This window comes from Glycine max, chromosome 7 (genome assembly GCF_000004515.6).
Source record: "Glycine max cultivar Williams 82 chromosome 7, Glycine_max_v4.0, whole genome shotgun sequence".
NCBI classification, from domain to species: Eukaryota; Viridiplantae; Streptophyta; class Magnoliopsida; order Fabales; family Fabaceae; genus Glycine; species Glycine max.
This window is the reverse complement of record NC_038243.2, coordinates 21281241-21300528: the sequence shown is the minus strand read 5'-3', so window position 1 is coordinate 21300528 and position 19288 is coordinate 21281241. Positions and strand designations below refer to the sequence as shown.

Here is a 19288-nt window from a genome sequence, read left to right as displayed (position 1 = left end):
CGAAAACCTTGGGTAAGCATATTTCACTTAACATTGGTGAAAGGGAAGAGAAAAAAGATGAAAATCAAATTCGAAAACAGTTCCGTAAGGCTTCCGTAACTTTTCCGTAAAATACGAAAAGGGGGGTGAACTTAGTAATTCGGGTGCGCTTAGAAATCTTCTTCATTAAGTCTTTGGGCGGCAAGCACCTCCCTTTTTTTCTATAAATAGGGGAGGGGGGAGCTGTTTCAAAATGTTCAAGACCCCTTTGGCTATGCATTTCGGCTATTTTGGGCAAAAAACACGTTTTCGTGAAGAAAAATCAAGTCGAAGTACTTCCGTAACGCTTCCGTAAGCGATTCTGTGGAAATTCTTCATCGTTCTTCGTCGTTCTTCACCGTTCTTCATCCGTTCTTCGTTCGTTCTTCGTTCTTCAACGGGTAAGTTTTCGAATCCGAGACTTTCAATTCATTTCTTGTTTTGTGTACTTTCACTTTAATTTCGTTTACTTTCAGTTTTCTTTTCTTCCGTTTTTAACGTGCTTTAACCATTTATTTAAGCCGTTTTCTCGTCTAATAAATGATAAAATGAATTTCAACCGATCATTTGTGTTGTAATCTCGTTTAATCACTGTTAAAACGAAATCTAACCGATCGTTCACGCTATAACCTCGGTTAAACCAAAAAAAGTAAAATAATAATAAAATAATCAAAATATCTTGAAAAATAATAATAAAATAATCAAAACATCTTTGAATAAAATAATAAAAAAAATCAATCGGACGTTTTTCTTTGGAAGTTTCCTTGAATGAATTGATTAATAACCAAAGTGAAACTAAGACTAAAATCAACTCACAAATCAAGTTTTTTTCCGAAAAATCACTAAAAACCGTTTTAAGGTCCAACGCCTTAAACGGTCCTCTTTGCTTTTATCGGTTAACATGGACCGTTCAAAAGCATAAAATCAACATGTGACTTTACCGCTTTTGCAAGAACTATGTAGGTCTGATTTCCTCATCGCAATTGAGGATACGTAGGAGCAAAAGCCCCGCTTTTGTCGACCACCCCAAGAGATCGTTAATGGTCCAAATGCCTTAACGTTTCTCTCCTTTCAAAAACAAGAGATCGTTAATGGTCCAATGCCTTAACGTTTCTCTCCTTTCAAAATCAAAAGATCCTTTAATGGTCCAACACCTTAAATGACCTTTTGTTCAAATAAAAAACATATTTTGCAAAAAAGACAAAAAACAAACTTAAACCAAACACTTTGTTCCGAAAGAACTACGTAGGTCTGATTTCCTCATCGCAAATTGAGGAATACGTAGGAGCAAAGGGAAACACCCTTGTCGACCACTAAAAGAGAAAAAATATAAAAAGGGTATAAAGGATATAAGGACATAAAAGGGAACGTAAAAATCAAAGTCATGTTTGCACATTCGATTAAAGGCTGCCGTCCCTTGTGACGGACGTGTGGGGTGCTAATACCTTCCCCGCGCGTAAATACAACTCCCGAACCTTTCACTTAAAAGTTCGTAGATCGCGTCTTTTCCGGTTTTTCCGACGTTTTCCTCAAATAAACGTTGGTGGCGACTCCGCGCGTATTCCTTTCGTGGAACACGCATCCCGCGAGTCTCGCGTCGCCCTCCCGCCGAAGGGTAGGTTGCGACACCTTTATTCAATTCATTTTTTCCTTATATGTAACGTCATGCAACTCCGTGGGTGCAATGTGACATTATTTATTTATGTGCATAGGAGTATCAAATACGATATTATGAAGGCTAGTTTTGGTTTTAAGTTTTTTTTTCTCTTTTATTCTTTTTTTTAATATTTGTTCCATTTTGTGTTTTGATATATGCATGACGTGTTGTTTAACTACCCAGGATCTCAATGTTTAGGTGTTTTGCTTTGGTTTCTAGCTTATTTATTTATGAAATAATAAAGAAAAGATCTAAATTATACAATGTTTTATGTGGATTTTTGTGTGTGTAGTACTCTACTTAAGGTTAGGATCTAGGATGCAATCATTATGTTTCGTTAGTTCATTGCAACATGAAAAGAGATTCTGATTTTTGGGCCTTTTGATTAATTCATATTGTTTATAATATTTGTGATATCAAATAAAAAAAATAATTATTTTAACTCGTGCAATGGTTTGTGACATTAATTGAGTAACAATTCTACCTTTAATGTTACTTAAATCATGAAAGTTTATAAGATAGCTATTAGCAATCTAAATTTTTGCGCATAGAGTTATTTTCTTTTGTCAATTTATTTTTTAAAAATAATTTTCATTTTAATGTGCAACAACCAATGACATTTTGAGAGTTCAATGACTAGCCATTTGCTAGCTTAAATCTTTGTGCAACCATTTTCTTAAAAAAAATCTTTTGAATAAGAAATACAAAAAAAATAATTAAATGTTAAAAAAATATTTCTTTTATTGGAGTAAAATAAATATTTATAAAGTTGTATGATTTTGCGCAATTATTTATAGGTACCATTTTAATGGGCGTTGTAGGGTACTAATATCTTCTCTACACCTAATCGACTCTCAAACTTATCTTTAATTTCAAAGACTACTTATGAAAGGTTTTTCAACATTATTTCCCTAGATAAAATATTGGTGGGGACTCCATAGTCAAATATGTTTGGGTCGTCCCCACCGTGACATTGGTTGTGATACAAGCATTGAACTAATAACCTTTTATTCAAAGATAAAGCAATAAATCACTAAGACATTTGTTTTGTTTAATTAATTTTATAAACACTATTTTGTATGTATCATTAGTCAAAAGTTATTAATTTTTTTGAATTATAGATTTTTTTAAAATAAAAAATATCTAATATATATAAATCTTTTTTAATTTTATATTATATCATTTTATATATTTTATTTTGAAGAGTTTACATATTTTAATTTTACCAATTTATAAGTAAATTTCATATATTAATATATAAATTATATACATAAATTATTTTTAAATTTGTATAAATTAAGTAAATTTTTTTATATATAAGTAAGACAAATTTTATTTTAATTATAAAATTAATAAATTCTAAATTTTTAATTTTCTAGATCTTTTAAATATTATTTTTAATTTTTCTTAATTTGTATAAATTACATAAAATATTTTTTAAAATAGTCCATACATTAGTGTATGTAATTTTAAAAAAAAATATAAATAAGAAATTTTTTAAATATATAACAATTTATTAATTTATATTAAAGTAAAAGTTTATTTGAAAATAAATATATGTAAAATTAAATATTAATTATTTTAGTTTAATTTATAAATTTTTATACACTACAAAAAGAATGACTTCTACTTACCGACGTCTTTTGCTTACATATAAATTAGTGTAAAATACTTTTACCTACAACTAATTAATGTAGGTAAATTTCAATAACTTGTACCTACAATTATTTGGCGTAGATAAATTCATTAAAATTAAAAAAAAACTTCTATCTGCAACTATGTACTTTGTGTAAGTAAAACTCCAAAAATTATTTGAATTTAAATATCAGACTCTTATGTTTTTAGTAAATATATTAATTAAAGAAAATATGTTAATTAATAATTTTAAGAATTAATTTTAATTTAGATTAGTATTCTTTTTACGGATTAATTTAATTTATCCTGAATTTTTTACTCAATAGAAGAAAAAATATTTAAAAAATGTAATTGTTAGTTTATACCGACGCCCATCGTGAATACTTGCACTGTTTGAAGTTTGGGAGGCCCATCGTGAATACTTACACTGCTGATTTTATTATTAATTTGATTTTATACTTCTCTCCGTTCTCTATTTTGTAGAGTTCTCTCCCTTTATACTTTCATTTTTTTCGATAAATAGAGTTCTCTCCATTCTCTATTTAGTAGTGCTGATTTTATTTCGTAGAGTTCTCTATTTGCGTTTTCCTTATCCCTATCTCTCTCTCTCAGCATTCAAACTCATTATCTCGTTTAACAAAATTGTTCCTCTCTCACAGAGTTCCGCAAAAGCCCTAGGTTCGACGCAATGATTTTTTTTTAGCGGAGCTGAAGAATCCCTAACCTCAAGTATCTCACTTACATCTTCACCTCTAATTTCACCTATTAGTGTCTGTGTGAGACATTTTTGAATTTCCTTTGAATGTCTTCATCTTCTATTCGATTTCTCCATACTCTATTTGTGTTTGAAGCATTGAATTTTGAAAATTTGAGAACTAGTAGAATTTTTATTTGTGAATGGATGAATGAATGAATCGAGTTGTGATTGATTTGTGACTTCACCACTGAGGTTGTTACCTTGTTGCTTGTGTCAGCCGCAAAACTCACCTCAGAGGCTAAGGTGTTCTTCTGATGAGACTGGATTATCAGCAAATGCAAAGATTGTTGATGAGATTGTTGATAGTTTTTCATTGATAGTCCTAGTATATAATAGGGACATAATAACCTATTTTTTAACAATTTCTGTAAAATATAGTCCTTGAATATATATACAACTTGTATCATGTTAACCATTCTTGTATCTCATTTTGATTCTTGAGAAAAACTAATTTAATATGTTTTGTGTAAATTTATTAATTTAAGGACTAACTTGTACACAATTGAATTCAGAGAAATAGCAAGTGAAGGATAATTCTAGGGATGGACTAGTCTAATGATTATAAAAATAAATGCCAAGGAAATATGGTTTTATCCAACAAGAGGTTGGACGATGGAATTCTGATATAGTTTTATCTGATGAGGTTAACATATAATCAAGAGATTCCATTATTTTATTTGAGCTGCTGAAGTGATCAAGAAATTTATGACATCAAACTCAAAATAAAAGGCCAGGAGAACAATTTAAAACTTATATTAGAAGATAAAATTATTGATATTAAAATTGTTGAAAACCAATCATCTTGGAAGCTTAAGCTCTTATGTGAACTGAAGACTCAATATTGGTTTTTATATCACTAACATGTCCCATCCAGCATGGACAAAGCACATGCCTGTTTTATCTTGTGCTAAAATGCAACTTTTGCTAGAATAACGGGGAAAGCAAGAATAAATCCTGAATACTTTATTCAAGGAGGTTTGAGGATCAATTATCTCAAAATATTAAGCTATTAGGGAAGTTTAGTTTAGTATCTCTGATAGGAATCTATACTTTAATGAATGTGTGTAAATCATCCTTTAATATGATTACATTTCTTAGTCCGAGGGTGGGGTTTTTATGTAATAGGTTTAAATACCTCTTGTATTCCCATTCCCATATGATAGACTGAGGGAAGTAAATAGAGGTATAGAACTGCCAAGGGCATATGGAGTGCTACAGAAGGATGATTTACACACATTCAGAATGCCTTGTGTGTTGCAATATATATAGCCAAGGTAGCATTGCTTGTGCTAACTGTTCCTTATTTAAGTCTAGAGCGGGAACATGCCTGTTTGGGTAGAACAAGGACAAACTAGTGCAGTAGTGTATGATAACAAAAATTGAATTAATGCAGAAACATTAGCTTGAAGTTTCCGTGGAGTTGGTTACTACAAATTTATAGTATCTATTTTTAGGTAATTTCTTCATTTCTTGGCCACGGGTTGCTTGTGATTTTGTCTCTTGGTGAAGCATTTTACTAATGTTTGTAGTAATTGTTGGGAGTGGCAAAAAATATTGTGTTGGAGTTAGAGCCTGATGGATCAAAATTTTGTGTTGGAGTTAAGAGTTTGGGCTTATTCTTTCTCTTTCTTCTTGCACAGGAATTTTGCTTTCCTCTAAAAAAAATAGTTTGGCTAAAGTATACAGTACAATATACTCATTACATTCCTAATTATAAAATTTTCTTTAAAAATTTGTTTGATTTTCTTTAGAAGATGGTTTTTAATTTTGATATATTAATTATTATTTTTTCTTTCATATTCTTATTTAATTATTCTTTCATTAAATATTTATGAAAAAAATTAAGTAAACAGAGACATACAAAATAATAATTTTAAAATAATAATATAATAGGCTTGTATTGACTTTCATTATTCTGGCAAGAACATAGGTGTCCTGAAAAATATTGTTCCCAAGTCTAAATCCATAAAATACAGGGGAACTATGAAGGCAATGCTCGATGCCACTTCATCTACACTAAATACTTGTGTTGCGTCTGCTTGATATCTTCTTTTAATTGTATTAGTTATTTTTTAGCTGAAATTTTGCAAGATGTCAATTGGAACATGGAACCAAGAAATAAACTGTATGGCAGAACTTATTTGAGGGTTAAATATTAAGACTATATGTGTAGAAACCTCAATTGAAAACATTTTCTAATTAATACTCCACTCACACTTATTGTGTATGTTTCTAGCATTGTATTGTTATTTCTGGGAATGTGAACTTAGGAATGCTACTACTAGCTGCTGCTAATGTCCTGATGCCAATACTCTAATATAAAGGTTTTTGGGAGAATAGATTGTTGTTACATCAGATTTGTGATGCTTAGTTCTTTGAGCAATTTGATTCAGGTAATTAGATATAGCCATAAAAAGCCTCAGTTGTCAGTTGTTAAGTGTACTGAACAAAGAACTATTATCTTCCTCAAGTTATTAGCATTTGCTGAACTTTTGTAGAAATTTATGATAGTGATATTTCAGTAGAGAGAGCAGTGTTATTAAAACAGGTTTGGGTTGGTTGGTGTAACCAGCGGCAGAACTAGTTTGGGTGGCATATTACACAAGTTGACCTCAAGAAACAGAGTTAAAGTGGGTTTAGAGGATCTGAAGAAGGGAGTGAGAGAGAGGATATTAAGGGATGATGAAAGGCGGCTATCCTTTTTTTAAAGGATTCGGGATGTGGGGAAAAGTAACTAGGAAATATCTCCTTTGGATATTTTCTTCTTGACCATGCTTCTTGTGAAACAGTGAAGCCTAATACTACCTCTTTATACTCTCTCTCTCTCTCTATATATATATATATATGTGTGTGTGCATGCCTTTCTCCTGTCTGGTCAGGGATGGAACCATCAAGCTAAGATGGATACAAGTAGAATTCTGTAGATATTTATAATTTATTTTTAGAGATGGATAACTCAAGCACTACTGTTTAATAAGAAATACCCTTACTTGTTGACACCACTAAAGCTTAGCATTAAAGAAACTTGAAACATTCTATTCATTGCCTAACTTCTAGACGTGTAATTTTTATCAATTAATGAAATTGAAGATAAAGTTATCTTATGATTTACAATTTTGGTCTCCACTGTATGGCTGCCTAGAGTTTATCAATTAAATAATTATGGATCATGATGTTTTCCAATTTCCACACGTTTTGTACATATAAGTTTGTCCATCAAACAACTAGGAACGGTATGGAGTCTAATCAATCAATTCATATTTCATTTTTGCTTATCCACTTTGGACTTTGCTTTTTGTGGCCTTTTAGAGGGAAATGCAGAAAGGATTTTCCCATGCACTAGTGAAGAAAGAAGCATATTCTCAACTCAACTACCCAACAAAAGGGATAAGAGACTGTCCGTTGAGACTTGAGAAGGTTCTTTCTATTGCATTTTTCCTACCCTGAATTTTTTTATGATTACCACTTTACCTTTGCCTCTTTGAAGAGCCAAAGCCTGGAGAGGACAAATGTCATTTAACTTAACCCATGCCTTCCATGATAGGTCACAAAATTCCTAGAGGCCATTATACAATGAGACTTTAGGCACAATAGAAAAATCAATTAACCAATATCACACACACATTGACGTTCTTCTCTTAAGGGGATAACAAAAACTATGACATTAACTCTATCGCAGGCAACAGTGGAAGAGTATACAATGCATGCAGGTAACACATCAAAATGATTAAAAATGCATGTTAATGAGTAATGCTACATATTTTTGTACCATGCGGCCTCTTCTAATGACATCGGAGCAATTATTGGCTAAATGTACACACAATGCAAATACAAGTTTGTTAAATAGTTATAACCCCTTTAAATTTATTTTACATACTACTACTAGGTATGTCTCCATTTGAGATGCAAGACATCTTACTGCCTTCCGGCACAAATGGTGTTAAAGACCTACACATTTCGGTTTCTCATAGTAGTAGCCTAGCTCTCTTTGCTTCTCTAGGAAAGAAATTATCAGTGCTCAGGTATGGTTGCATTAAGTACTAATTCATCTTGTCTGACGTAGTAAAAATTTGGTCATTGATGTATTTCCTTTTGTTACAGCTTGGACAGCGGCAACCTTGTTGTCAATTATGACCTACAGGTGAAGTTTGATTCAATATTTTGATTTGGTAATTTAGTAGTAATAAAGCTGTTGGAAATAGTTTGTAATTGCTATGTTTTGTGGTTTTTAAGATTGGTATTGCTTGTATATTTAACTTTTTATCCTCCTTGAGTTGAGCAAAGGTTTCCAGTCTCTTTGCATGTTTTTCCAAAGATGGCCGTTCTAAGTAACCATTAACTAAACACCATGAAGAAGATAAAAAAACCACTGATTTCCATAAAGGATGCAGTGTTGTAAGTAGATATCCAGAAAGTCTAGCTTTTTTCTCCAACCTTAGGCATGAACTAACTACAAATAGCATTCGGCAGGAGGGCAAGGCCATCAATCGCCATTAGTTCCCCTGATTCCAAAACCTCAAATGACATAAGAGAAAATCCTCCAAACTACTTGTAGAAAATTAGAAATAAATTCTTAAAATAGTTTTTTTTCATGCCCCTTTTCCCCTTGTTCTACTAATTTATTGCTCAAAGATTGTGATCTGTCACAAGTTGAGTTTACTAGTCCCTCTTTGGGGGGTTTCACCTTTACTGGAATTGTATTCCAGGTTCTTGCATGGTCTTGTTCATGGGATCTCAACAATTCACATTACATATATGCTGGACTACAAGTCAGCACTATGGTTTTGTATTTATTTGATGTGGAAACTTCAAATGCTAATCTTCATATAACTTCCTCGCATAATGGTTCTGTCTTGGTGTTTGATATGCACCAAACTGCTTCTGGCTTGAGATTCTCTACCTTCATATAACTTCAAATTTCAGAATGTGCCAAAATTTTGTCTCAAGTAATAAAGTTTTGTTGTACATAATTACATTTGAGTGTACCCACTAACATATCAAATGTTGAATTTTTGGTAAATTAGTGCTACTATTTAACTAAATTACTATTTGTAATGCAGTTTAACAGGGGTACAAGTGCCATGCAACATTATGTGGCAACACGTCCAATGTTCATTGATGTGGAAATAATGAATGCAGACACTAAGCTGGTTCTTGGTGACCTGGCTGGCCAAGCTAGTCCTAGTAATGTTGCTCGTGGGCTTTCCTCCTTGTACAAAGAAATCACAGGTTTGAATTATACTTTCTTCTGTTTCTAAAATGAAAATATTCTTGGCAGGACAATGATTGACAGTATTTTTTTACAGATACTGTTCATAAAGAAGCTGCAACAATCACGGCCGTATTCCCTTCACCAAGTGAAGTCATGTCAATTTTAGTTCAGGTACTAGACAACATGGTCTTCACTAAATATTGTGGCTTTGAATAGGTTGTATATTTTATTGTGTTCACAAAAACCAATGTTCTCATAATTCTGCATGTAGAGAGTTTTAGAGCAGTGAATCACTGCCCTTTTGGACAAACTGTTAGAGAAATCATCTCTTGTCAATTTACCTTCCGTGGAGGAAGGTGAGCTCCTATTAGTGAGTACGATTAACCAATTTCCTTCATTATTATCATCCAAGTGCCAGTTTTGACAGCAGGCTGATGCCAATGTACTTTGTATTTGATTTGAGGTTTCGGTATCTTCGAATGCTGGCAGTGGCGTATGAAAAGACCTAAGAGCTAGCAAGAGATCTACAAGCTGTAGGATGTGGTGACTTGGATGTTGATGGTGTAATGTAAGTGGTAGTCTAAGTGCTCTAGTCTTGCTTCATGGCAACTTTCAAGCAGGACATTTGACTCTATTAATTTTATGTACCTTACCCATCTTAGGAGGGCAGATTGCAATGCCAAGGTGCATCCCTAGTTACTAAACAGGTCATAGTCTTTCTAGTTAGGCTCTCAAATTGGCACCCTAGAATTGTCTTCTTATTAGAGGTGTTCATGTTAAACATATTTACCTACAGTTGAAGATGATAGATATATATTAAAGACTTTTACCTACAGTTAGGAGATGTAAGTAAAAGCTAATGACTTTTACCTACACACAATACATAGTAGGTAAAACCTATAGTGACAGACAATTAGTCATCATTATACGTCTTCTCAAAGTTGATGGAAGAAATGTCTATAGGACAAAGTCTATCATACATTTACCTACGGATTTTTATTTATAGTAACAGTTTTTGTCCGTAGGTATAGGTCATTTTTCTTGTAGTGATAATTCAAAAAAAAATTAATAACTCTTAACTAAGGATATATGTAAAATAGGTCAAGGACTAGGTCATAATAGGTTGCATCAAGTTTAAGGCATGGTCGATCCAATAAATAACTCGACCTAGCTAGACCTGTGAGTCAGTGGAACATAATTGACTCATTATATTTATCTTTAATTTGTAACATCCTTTTAAAAATTAAAAACAAAGAATAAACTGAAACTCAAAACTCATCTATTTTTAAAATTTAATTTTAGTTTTTTCTCTAATTTTTAATTTCAAGGTAAACTCATTTTAAAAGTTGTAATCCTATTAAATTAATTTAAGAATGTTTTTTGTGGTGATGACTATGATAACAACGCACATTACAAAAAAAACATTAAAATATATTTTTAAAATACTTTTATTGTAATAATATTTTTAAAAAATAATTTTAATATTTACAACAAAATTTCCAATATTGTACACAATTATGGGGTGCATTTAAAAATGATTAAAAAACACAATTTATAATCCAACCAAAGACTTTCCCTCTTTTACTTCCTTACAATTATAGTGTACTCCTTTTGGTCTAATCTTTAATTTAGTATATGTTTAATTTTTTTCATTTTAATTAATTAAATTTTAATGACATATTAACTAAATAAGTTAAGTTTAAGATTCAATTTGATCAAAATAAAATAAAATAAACATTTAAAATTAAAAATTAAATCAATATTATAGATTTTTTAAAATAAAAATATTAAAATTACTAAAATAAAAAATAAAAACAAAATCACATTTAAAGATTATAAAGAGACTAAAATTTAAATTTAGTCTTCAAAAACAAAAGTAAGATTCTAAATACTTTTGGAAACAGTTTACCTGAGTAGGTGAGAGAGGGAGGATAGACGTAGACTAGAGCTAGAGACTAGACAGTGAGTAGCGGGGGGGATCCAGACGCTACCCACGTCTTTATTGCTTTCCAAGATCCATCCCAAACCGTCTAATTTTAATTAACAGTTCCTTTCAAACCCACCATCCCAATCCAACCCATAGTTGCAACTCCTTCACGTCGAGAAAATTATTGTATGACGTAGTGGTCCGGACCGTACAATAATTTCTCCTTCACTTCACTTTACTTAACCCTCACCTTCTTCTGATTCGCATAGTTCCCTACTCCAACTTCATCCACCTATTCCAACAACCATCTTAACTTCCAAGAACCTTGCTGAGTCAATGCCCCAACTGTATAAGTGTATCTTTTGCTATGCTTAATATCACTTTCAAGTGATCCAAATCACATTCCACTTAGTTTGTTTTTGAGTTTCCCTTGCGAATTTTGCAAAAGAGCAACTGCTATGTAGCAATGAGAGATTTCTTTGAGGATCAAGCAGCGGAGCAGTTCTACTCTGATCTCAGGGACTTGACCCAACGTGTCATCAAGTTCGGTGTCTCGGATTCTGCAGTCTTCCTCCCACAACTCATCGCATCCATTACTGCTATGTATATATACTCTACTCCAACAATCTCTCTCTTTCTTGTGGACTAAGAGTAGCCACTTTTCCTTTGCATCTTGAATGATTAGCCACCAAGTATGTTTATTTATTTTTCATTATTAATGATTTTTTTTTTGAGAAAAATTGTTTCACGTTAACCGATTAAGACCTCGGCAAATTTTTTCATATAGGCTCCTTTTCGAAACTAATTCCTGATATGGGCCTCTTTTCAAACTATTTTTTGTATGATGTCGTTTTTTACATAAAAAGCATACAACTCGCAGAAGTCATTGGCGAGTTTGGCCAGCCTTTGACACGTGGCACTGGTGAGACCAGTGCCATTGGCGATTTGAGCTCCACGGGACTCGCCAGTTTGACTGGCGAGTTGAGCTAGGTAAGCTGGCTAGCGTTGCAGAGGGTTGCAGACACGGGACAACTTTTTCAGGTTGGGAATTGCCAGTGGGACTGACGAGTTGTGCTTTATTTGGAACTGCCAGTAACACTAGCGATTTGCTCATTGGCTTTAAATAGCAGTGTGTTTTTTAAACATTACTCAATTGCCCAGTTTTTATTTCTATCATATATTTTATATATACTGAACATACTCACTTTTGCTCATTCCTCCTCCATTTCTTTGCTATCTTTTTGCCACCAAACACAACGATAGTATTTTTGCTTATGAAATCACAATATAATTTTAAACATCAATTTGCTTTCGAAACTAATATCTATATTATATTATAAACAACCAATTTTATATTTCATGCATACTTGAGTATCTTTTAATGTCACACTCAACAAATTTATTTAAATGTAGAAATAATAATGCAAAGAAAAATATCATAAGTAAATATAAGCAAACTACAAAAGTTTTTATAATAACTTAGACCCCAGTATCTTCGCAAGCATTATTTGTAAAATCCTTTAAAATATCATTGCATGTAGGAAGTCTTTTTTAGAGTTAACTTTTCTACGTGCTTGAACTATAAAAATATTTCCGTTCATAAGCGTGTTTTTCTCTTTATTTTTCTGTGGATTCAATTCATAAATATAATGTTAATAAATGAAAAAAAAATCAAAGCATATGAAAGCGAGATATTTGACTAAAGTGTTGAGAACTTGGCAACACTTCAGCACACGTTATATGATGAACGCACAGCAAATGTGAAAAGAGGGAGGCTATTTAAAGCTGATGATCTCAGCTAATCAATGAACAAATCGTCAGTACTACTGGCAGTTCCAAATAAAGCACAACTCGCCAATCCCACTGGCAATTCCCAACCTGAAAAAGTTGTTCCGTGTCTGCAACCCTCTGCAATGCTAGCCAGCTTACCTAGCTCAACTCGCCAGTCAAACTGGTGAGTCCCGTGGAGCTCAAATCGCCAGTGGCACTGGCGAGACCAGTGCCACGTGTCAAAGGCTGGCCAAACTCGCCAATGGCTTTTGCGAGTTGCATGCTTTTTATGTAAAAAAACGACACCATGCAGGAAATAGTTTGAAAAGAGACCCATATCGAGAATTAGTTTCGAAAAGGAGCCTATATGGAGAAATTTGCCTAAGGACCTCTTGTATGTTGGACCAAATATACAAGTGGGGCAATCCCCACGTAACTGATCTTTTTTTAAGTTTTTTTTTAAAAAGTTGAGTTAAGTCAAACCCACGTTCTAAGATATTTTGTATGTAATAACTTTTTGGTCTTGAGCACATATATCTTTCCCTGGAACTAAATGTGACACCCTCTATCCCTCACATATATACTAACAAAGGAATAAAAATTCAAATATTAATTAAAAGTATTTTTTTAAAACATTTTTAAATACAAGCCTTTCAAAGGGATAAAAGGTTCACAATCACTTTCTTCTACATCATATTCAAACTTGTCTAAATAAATAATAAAGTCATCGGCTCGAACAAGGTCGTCTGAGACTTCATACAATTAATATAAAACCCTATACCTCAATGTCATATCCTATCAGAATGTTGTGTCTCGACGTCCTTCAGCACAATATTCCTTAAAGCAGTTCACCTAGTCATCTGCTCCCCCGAACATAGAGTTCAAGATCATCACAGGATCCAAACACAAACAACAAACCGGGAGTGAGTTATCACATTCCTAACTAATAGAGAAACAAGACAACTAGATATACATATCATATAAACCAAATAAAACTTACTTACACATAATTCACGTAATTCCACCACTTTGTCATTCAAAATTCACTTTTCATCAATCAATCACACTTTTCAATCATCAATCACATTACACAGGAATCACACGCTCTGATCAAGACATAATAACACCTCAATTTCATAATAAACAATTAGCAAGCGCATGAGATAGTTATGCTAAGACTCAAGCCTATATGCAATGTGGTACCATGTCAGTGAAAAACCACCCTGGGGCGCTTAGGAGTACATAACAAGACACACCATACAATGGGTTTGTCAGGTCACTCTCACTAAGTAAGATCATAGGGAGATCAGTCAGGGTCATGATGTTTTGCGAGAATGCTCCAACCATATGAGATCAGCATAGGCTTAAAGGAGCACTCAAACCCGGTGACCCCCAAGGCCTACACTCCAAAGAGTCCGTCAGGGCCTCTCCCTCCTGATTCAGGTCCAACCCCTAAAATCATTTTAGCACACAGACACTGCTCGTGAATTATATAATACCCACGGCCTCACACTCGTGTTTTAAACACGTACAACATATTGCGCTACAATTTAACACTGGTTCCTAAATAGGAAACCTACACTTTCTCTTTAACACTGTGCATTTACGCTTTTCTCAAGATAACACTGGTCGGGTTATTGTACAATTCACAGCTTACAACACAAATAATGTCACATCAAGAGTTAATCACACACTTATTTACAACCAAAACTCATTCACAATTTCACATTTCATAATGTCACAATCCACCATCACATGTTTTCACGTATCTCACAATTCAACACCTATTCTACTTTACACTTTTACTCAATCTTAATAACAATATTATAATCTCAAGGCAACATATTATTCCACAATTCATCACATATTTCATTTATAAGCACTGCTCATGAATTATACAATACCCCCGACCTCACACTCGTATTTCAAACACGTTTAACACATTGCACTACAATTTAACACTGGTTCATGAATAGGAAACCTACATTTTCTCTTAAACACTATGCATAAACGCTTTTCTCAAGATAACACTGGTCGGGTTATTGTATAATTCATAGCTCACAATATAATTATTGTCACATCAAGCGTCAAACACACACTTATTCACAATCAAATATCATGCCCATAATTTAACATCTCATAATATCACATCAATCATCTCATTTTTACATGTATCTCGTAAATTGACACATTCAACTTTGTACTACTCAATCTTCACTATAATATTATAATACCATTATAATAACTTATTACACCTTATAACTCATGCACATCACACAATAATAATATTTGCATGATACAAAACATATATATGTATATGTATATAGTAAATTAAACTACATTGTTTTTTTTATCAAAGGATTTCTATAACAATTAATTTAATATTACATCAAAAGAAATTACCACTAGACATTAACCTTATAATTTTCATTAATTTATTATTCTAGTATTACAATAATTATATACACATAACATGTTGATCATCGTCGTAGAAAAATTAGAACAAGATAATAATTTATATAAAATAAGTCATTGAATAATATTATTTAAAATATAATTTACCTTAATAAAAAAAGCTTAATTTTTCTAAGGGGTTCACACTCAATACAAAAACACATCAATTTCATAGCAATTTCTCATTGGGACATCAACTGATTCATCAAACATATATAATTCACTGTAATAATTAAAAGGATAAAATGAAAATTGCAAAAATACCCCAAAACTCATTCCAATTGATATCTCTAAGGATCCCTACACATGTTCTCACTAATCCTCAATTGTGAATAACTCATCCCCTTACCTATGAGCGGACTCACGTGTCTTCAGCCAGCTATAGTAACGTCTCTAGCGGTTCCCTGAGATTCCTTCCGTTATTCCTCCGACTACTCCAATAGAATTCCCAAACGTCAGAGAGACGGAGAAGAGATTGAAATATCCACTTGTACTGTCTTCATGCGATTCCTTTTTCTCCCTCCACAAATATTTTCTCAAAAATCCCAACGGTGAAAGTGTGCGCAATTGAATTTCGAACAACATGTCCAAATTTCATGAAAATCCAACGGTTAACGAAACCGGGATCGTAGTTTTACCGAGACAGTTTTGGGTTTCTGCGGGAAATTAAAATACTACAATGCGAAGGGTTTTCCTCTCAGATGAGATATGATTTTGAAATTCCCAACGGTGAGAATGTTAGAAATTGGGTTGTTAACGTGGTACTAAAATTTCACGACGATCCAACGGTTAACGAGTCCGAGATCGTCATTTTTCTGAGACAGGTTTGGTGGGCTGCGAGAAAAAGAAAGGGTTTTGAGAGGAGAAGGGGAAAAACGAAAATGAGGCCAAAAAGAGACACCTGACTTAACATAACTATTTATACCTAGGGTACTCAGCCTATTATTTGCTCTATATTTATTTATTTTATAAAAACAAAATCTATTTTATTTATAAATAACAATTCTTTTTAATCTATATTACAAAAATTGGGATGTTACACCAATCCTATTTTAATCAGGTAGGATTACAATGGGCAGCAAAGGTTTTGGTTTTGTATGTAATATGCTAAGAAAGTTTGTATGAACCTTGAGAATTTCCGGAATATTTCATACTCATCATCTGGTGAATGTCTTCAAATCAATTTTATAAACTTGTGCAAACTTATTTTGTCTATTGTGCAATTTTATATTGCAAAACTTAATCTTATACTCTCTTTTTTTCTTTTTTGGCTTCAGCCTGCAAAGTGGTCTTCTGTAGACGAATTTCCGAGTTTTTCTACATTTTCACTGATAAGTTTTCTTTGTGAACTTAAGTTATTTGCTGATATTGGACCGTGCGAACTGGAAGACGGACATTCTTACATCACTACTCATTCCATTCATTTTCTTCAGCCTGCCTTCCTTGATTTTTCGCATCATCAGGTGATTATCTTATCATGCGTTATTAATTGTTATCAAATCCATGTCTTTGGTTCTCTCCAATATCAAAATTTTCTTGATAGTATCTTTCTACTTTTGTGGTTATACAGGACAGACTTTGGAAAATGGATTGCTTTCATTGCTATTGTATTGCACCTTTTGTTTCCAAGGCACTTCTCTGGTATGGTACATTTTTGCTGAGTATTTAGGCTCTTCTATATAAGATGCACATTACATGAGCGGTGTCCTTAAAAACTATTTGCTTCTATCCATTAATTTTAGTGTATAATACAAAAAATTTAAAACTAACTATTCCTGTAACTGGTTGAGCTTAGCTCAACTTGTATTTGTATCTGTTTTGGACTATGAAGCAGAGTCATTTTGTTGTGAAGTGTTGCATAGTGTACCACATTTCTGATACAAACACCTACGTGTTGGCTTGGACACTTGACCTGATACCTCTTCATATTACTAAGACTTCAAGGATACTAATATTATTATAAAAACATTGAATTCTTTTAGACATTCAGAAAAAATAGCTTAAAATATAACAGTATTAGAAAATGCTGTCTTGAAAATTTTTTTGTAACATTAACTTCTATAGGAAGAAAATGAATATTTAAGAGCACACAAATCTTGGTTATCAGTTTGGATATTCCCCTTTTCTTCATTAGTGACCAATAATGAGTCATGGCTGTTATTGCAGATTGGCTGGAGTTGCCTGCAGTTTTTATTCTTCTTATTGTTGCAGCTCCTGATTTCTTCACAAACACCTTCATAAGAAATAAAGTTGGGGTGATAATATGCCTTATCATTGCGTGTTGTTTGCTGCAAGGAAACATTTTAGCCGTTTGTGGTATTAGAATATTCCTTTTCATTCCCTGTAATTTGCTGCGAGAACGGGAAAACATTGGGGTAGCTATCGGATTAGTTGATGCAGTAGGCTTTGGATCATTGCAAGTTATAGTTTTCAAAATCATATTGTTAGTGTATCACATGTTGATGCCAATGCTCAACGTTATAGTCACAAAAATATATGCAGAGTAGCAAATTTAGGCTTGGTCGTTGATGTACGTAAGTGAGTGATACATTTTGTTGTTGTTCACCTAGTGCAACAAGACTATTGCTGTTAAAGATGATAATCTAAATGAATGAAACAATTTGTCGCCTGTTGCATTCATTTGGTAGAATATGATATGTTAACTCCTTGTAAGTATATCGGGTTGCACAAACAATATAAAATTAAAGTTAAAGTATCATATCCATAGAAACTTATATAATACTCGACAAAATAATAATGTTAACTAACTATGATTATCGAAATAACGGTGATTTTCATTGGATTGCGGAAATATAAATAACAATAGCATAAATAAATAAAAAATAGTACTTTTATGAAGCGATAAAAAAAGATAAAATAATAGAGAATAAAAGAGTTTGGATTAATTTCACTATATCACTTCTGATGAGGGCATGACAAGGACTAAGGGTAAGGAACCTTTAGAAAGACTTGGAGGACCTATGGCAAGAGCTAGAACAAAGAAGGCAAAGGAAGATCTTCAACAAGTGTTAACCATGCTATTTGAATTTAGGCCTAAGTTACAAGTGGCGAAACTTCAGATTGTCAATTGCATCATGTTCCAAGAAGAGTAGAGGGCGCCACCTTTGTTGAGTGATTTTATAATTTTGTTAGTTGAAATAAAGGTCAAAACTTGTGTTAAAGTGATTGTCAATTCTCTTTGGATTTGCACCACCAATGAGCTTGTTTTAATTTGAAGAAATTAAGGTTTAATAAGGTGGAAAATCTAAGCTTGTGGTTGCCTCTTGGCTGACCAAGAGTTGCACATTTTTACACATGTTTTTGTGTCTTAATTTTACTTTTAATTAGGTATAATGATACCATCAATTGTTGTTATTGGTGATCATTTCATCTTCTCACTTTTGTAACCAACTTGATGTCATTCCTATTTATGGATTGTGCATTTTCTAATAAAAATCAGACCTTGAATTGAGTGAGTTTTAATCACCTTCTAAAATGTGAGAGTGAATCTCCTTAGTTACTTGAGTGATTCAAGAAATTAGTTTATCAAGGAACATCACCTTGTGTGTGACACCAATTTCGGAGGAGTGATTCTTCCAACCACCTTCTTCATTCTCCTTCTTCATCATTCTAAATCTTCATTCGACCTAAACAAACTCAGAAATTGTTTTTCCCCAACCAGCCACCATAATTTTACCTTAAACTCAAATTTACGGATTATTTTTTTCCTAAAAAATTTGCCAAACTTAAATCAGCCTTTAATCCCACTTGAACACCATTGTTATCATCATCATTCTCCATCTAAACACATTCAGACTTTGAACCAAATCCCTTCCATTCAGCCCTCCATAAACTCGC

The 19288-nt window shown here is 32.8% G+C and overlaps 1 protein-coding gene across 10 annotated transcripts; it reads left to right on the top strand.

Moving 5' to 3' along the window:
* Positions 1 to 3749: 3749 nt before the first annotated feature.
* Positions 3750 to 17899, top strand: LOC100803516 (uncharacterized). Of its 10 annotated transcripts, none has more exons than XM_014778065.3 (10): positions 3750 to 4039; positions 7377 to 7484; positions 7747 to 7777; positions 7954 to 8089; positions 8169 to 8208; positions 9128 to 9296; positions 9374 to 9450; positions 16786 to 16893; positions 17006 to 17071; positions 17597 to 17899. In XM_014778065.3, the coding sequence occupies exons 2-10, from the start codon at positions 7383 to 7385 to the stop codon at positions 17669 to 17671; spliced, it is 804 nt and encodes a 267-aa protein (XP_014633551.1). In that variant the 5' UTR covers positions 3750 to 4039; positions 7377 to 7382; the 3' UTR covers positions 17672 to 17899. The 10 variants fall into 10 exon arrangements, 5 of the variants coding, with proteins under 5 accessions (XP_014633551.1, XP_014633550.1, XP_040873059.1 ...); XM_014778064.3 differs by having other exon boundaries at positions 3752 to 4039; positions 4285 to 7484; XM_041017125.1 differs by lacking the exon at positions 7747 to 7777 and having other exon boundaries at positions 3755 to 4039.
* Positions 17900 to 19288: the final 1389 nt, after the last annotated feature.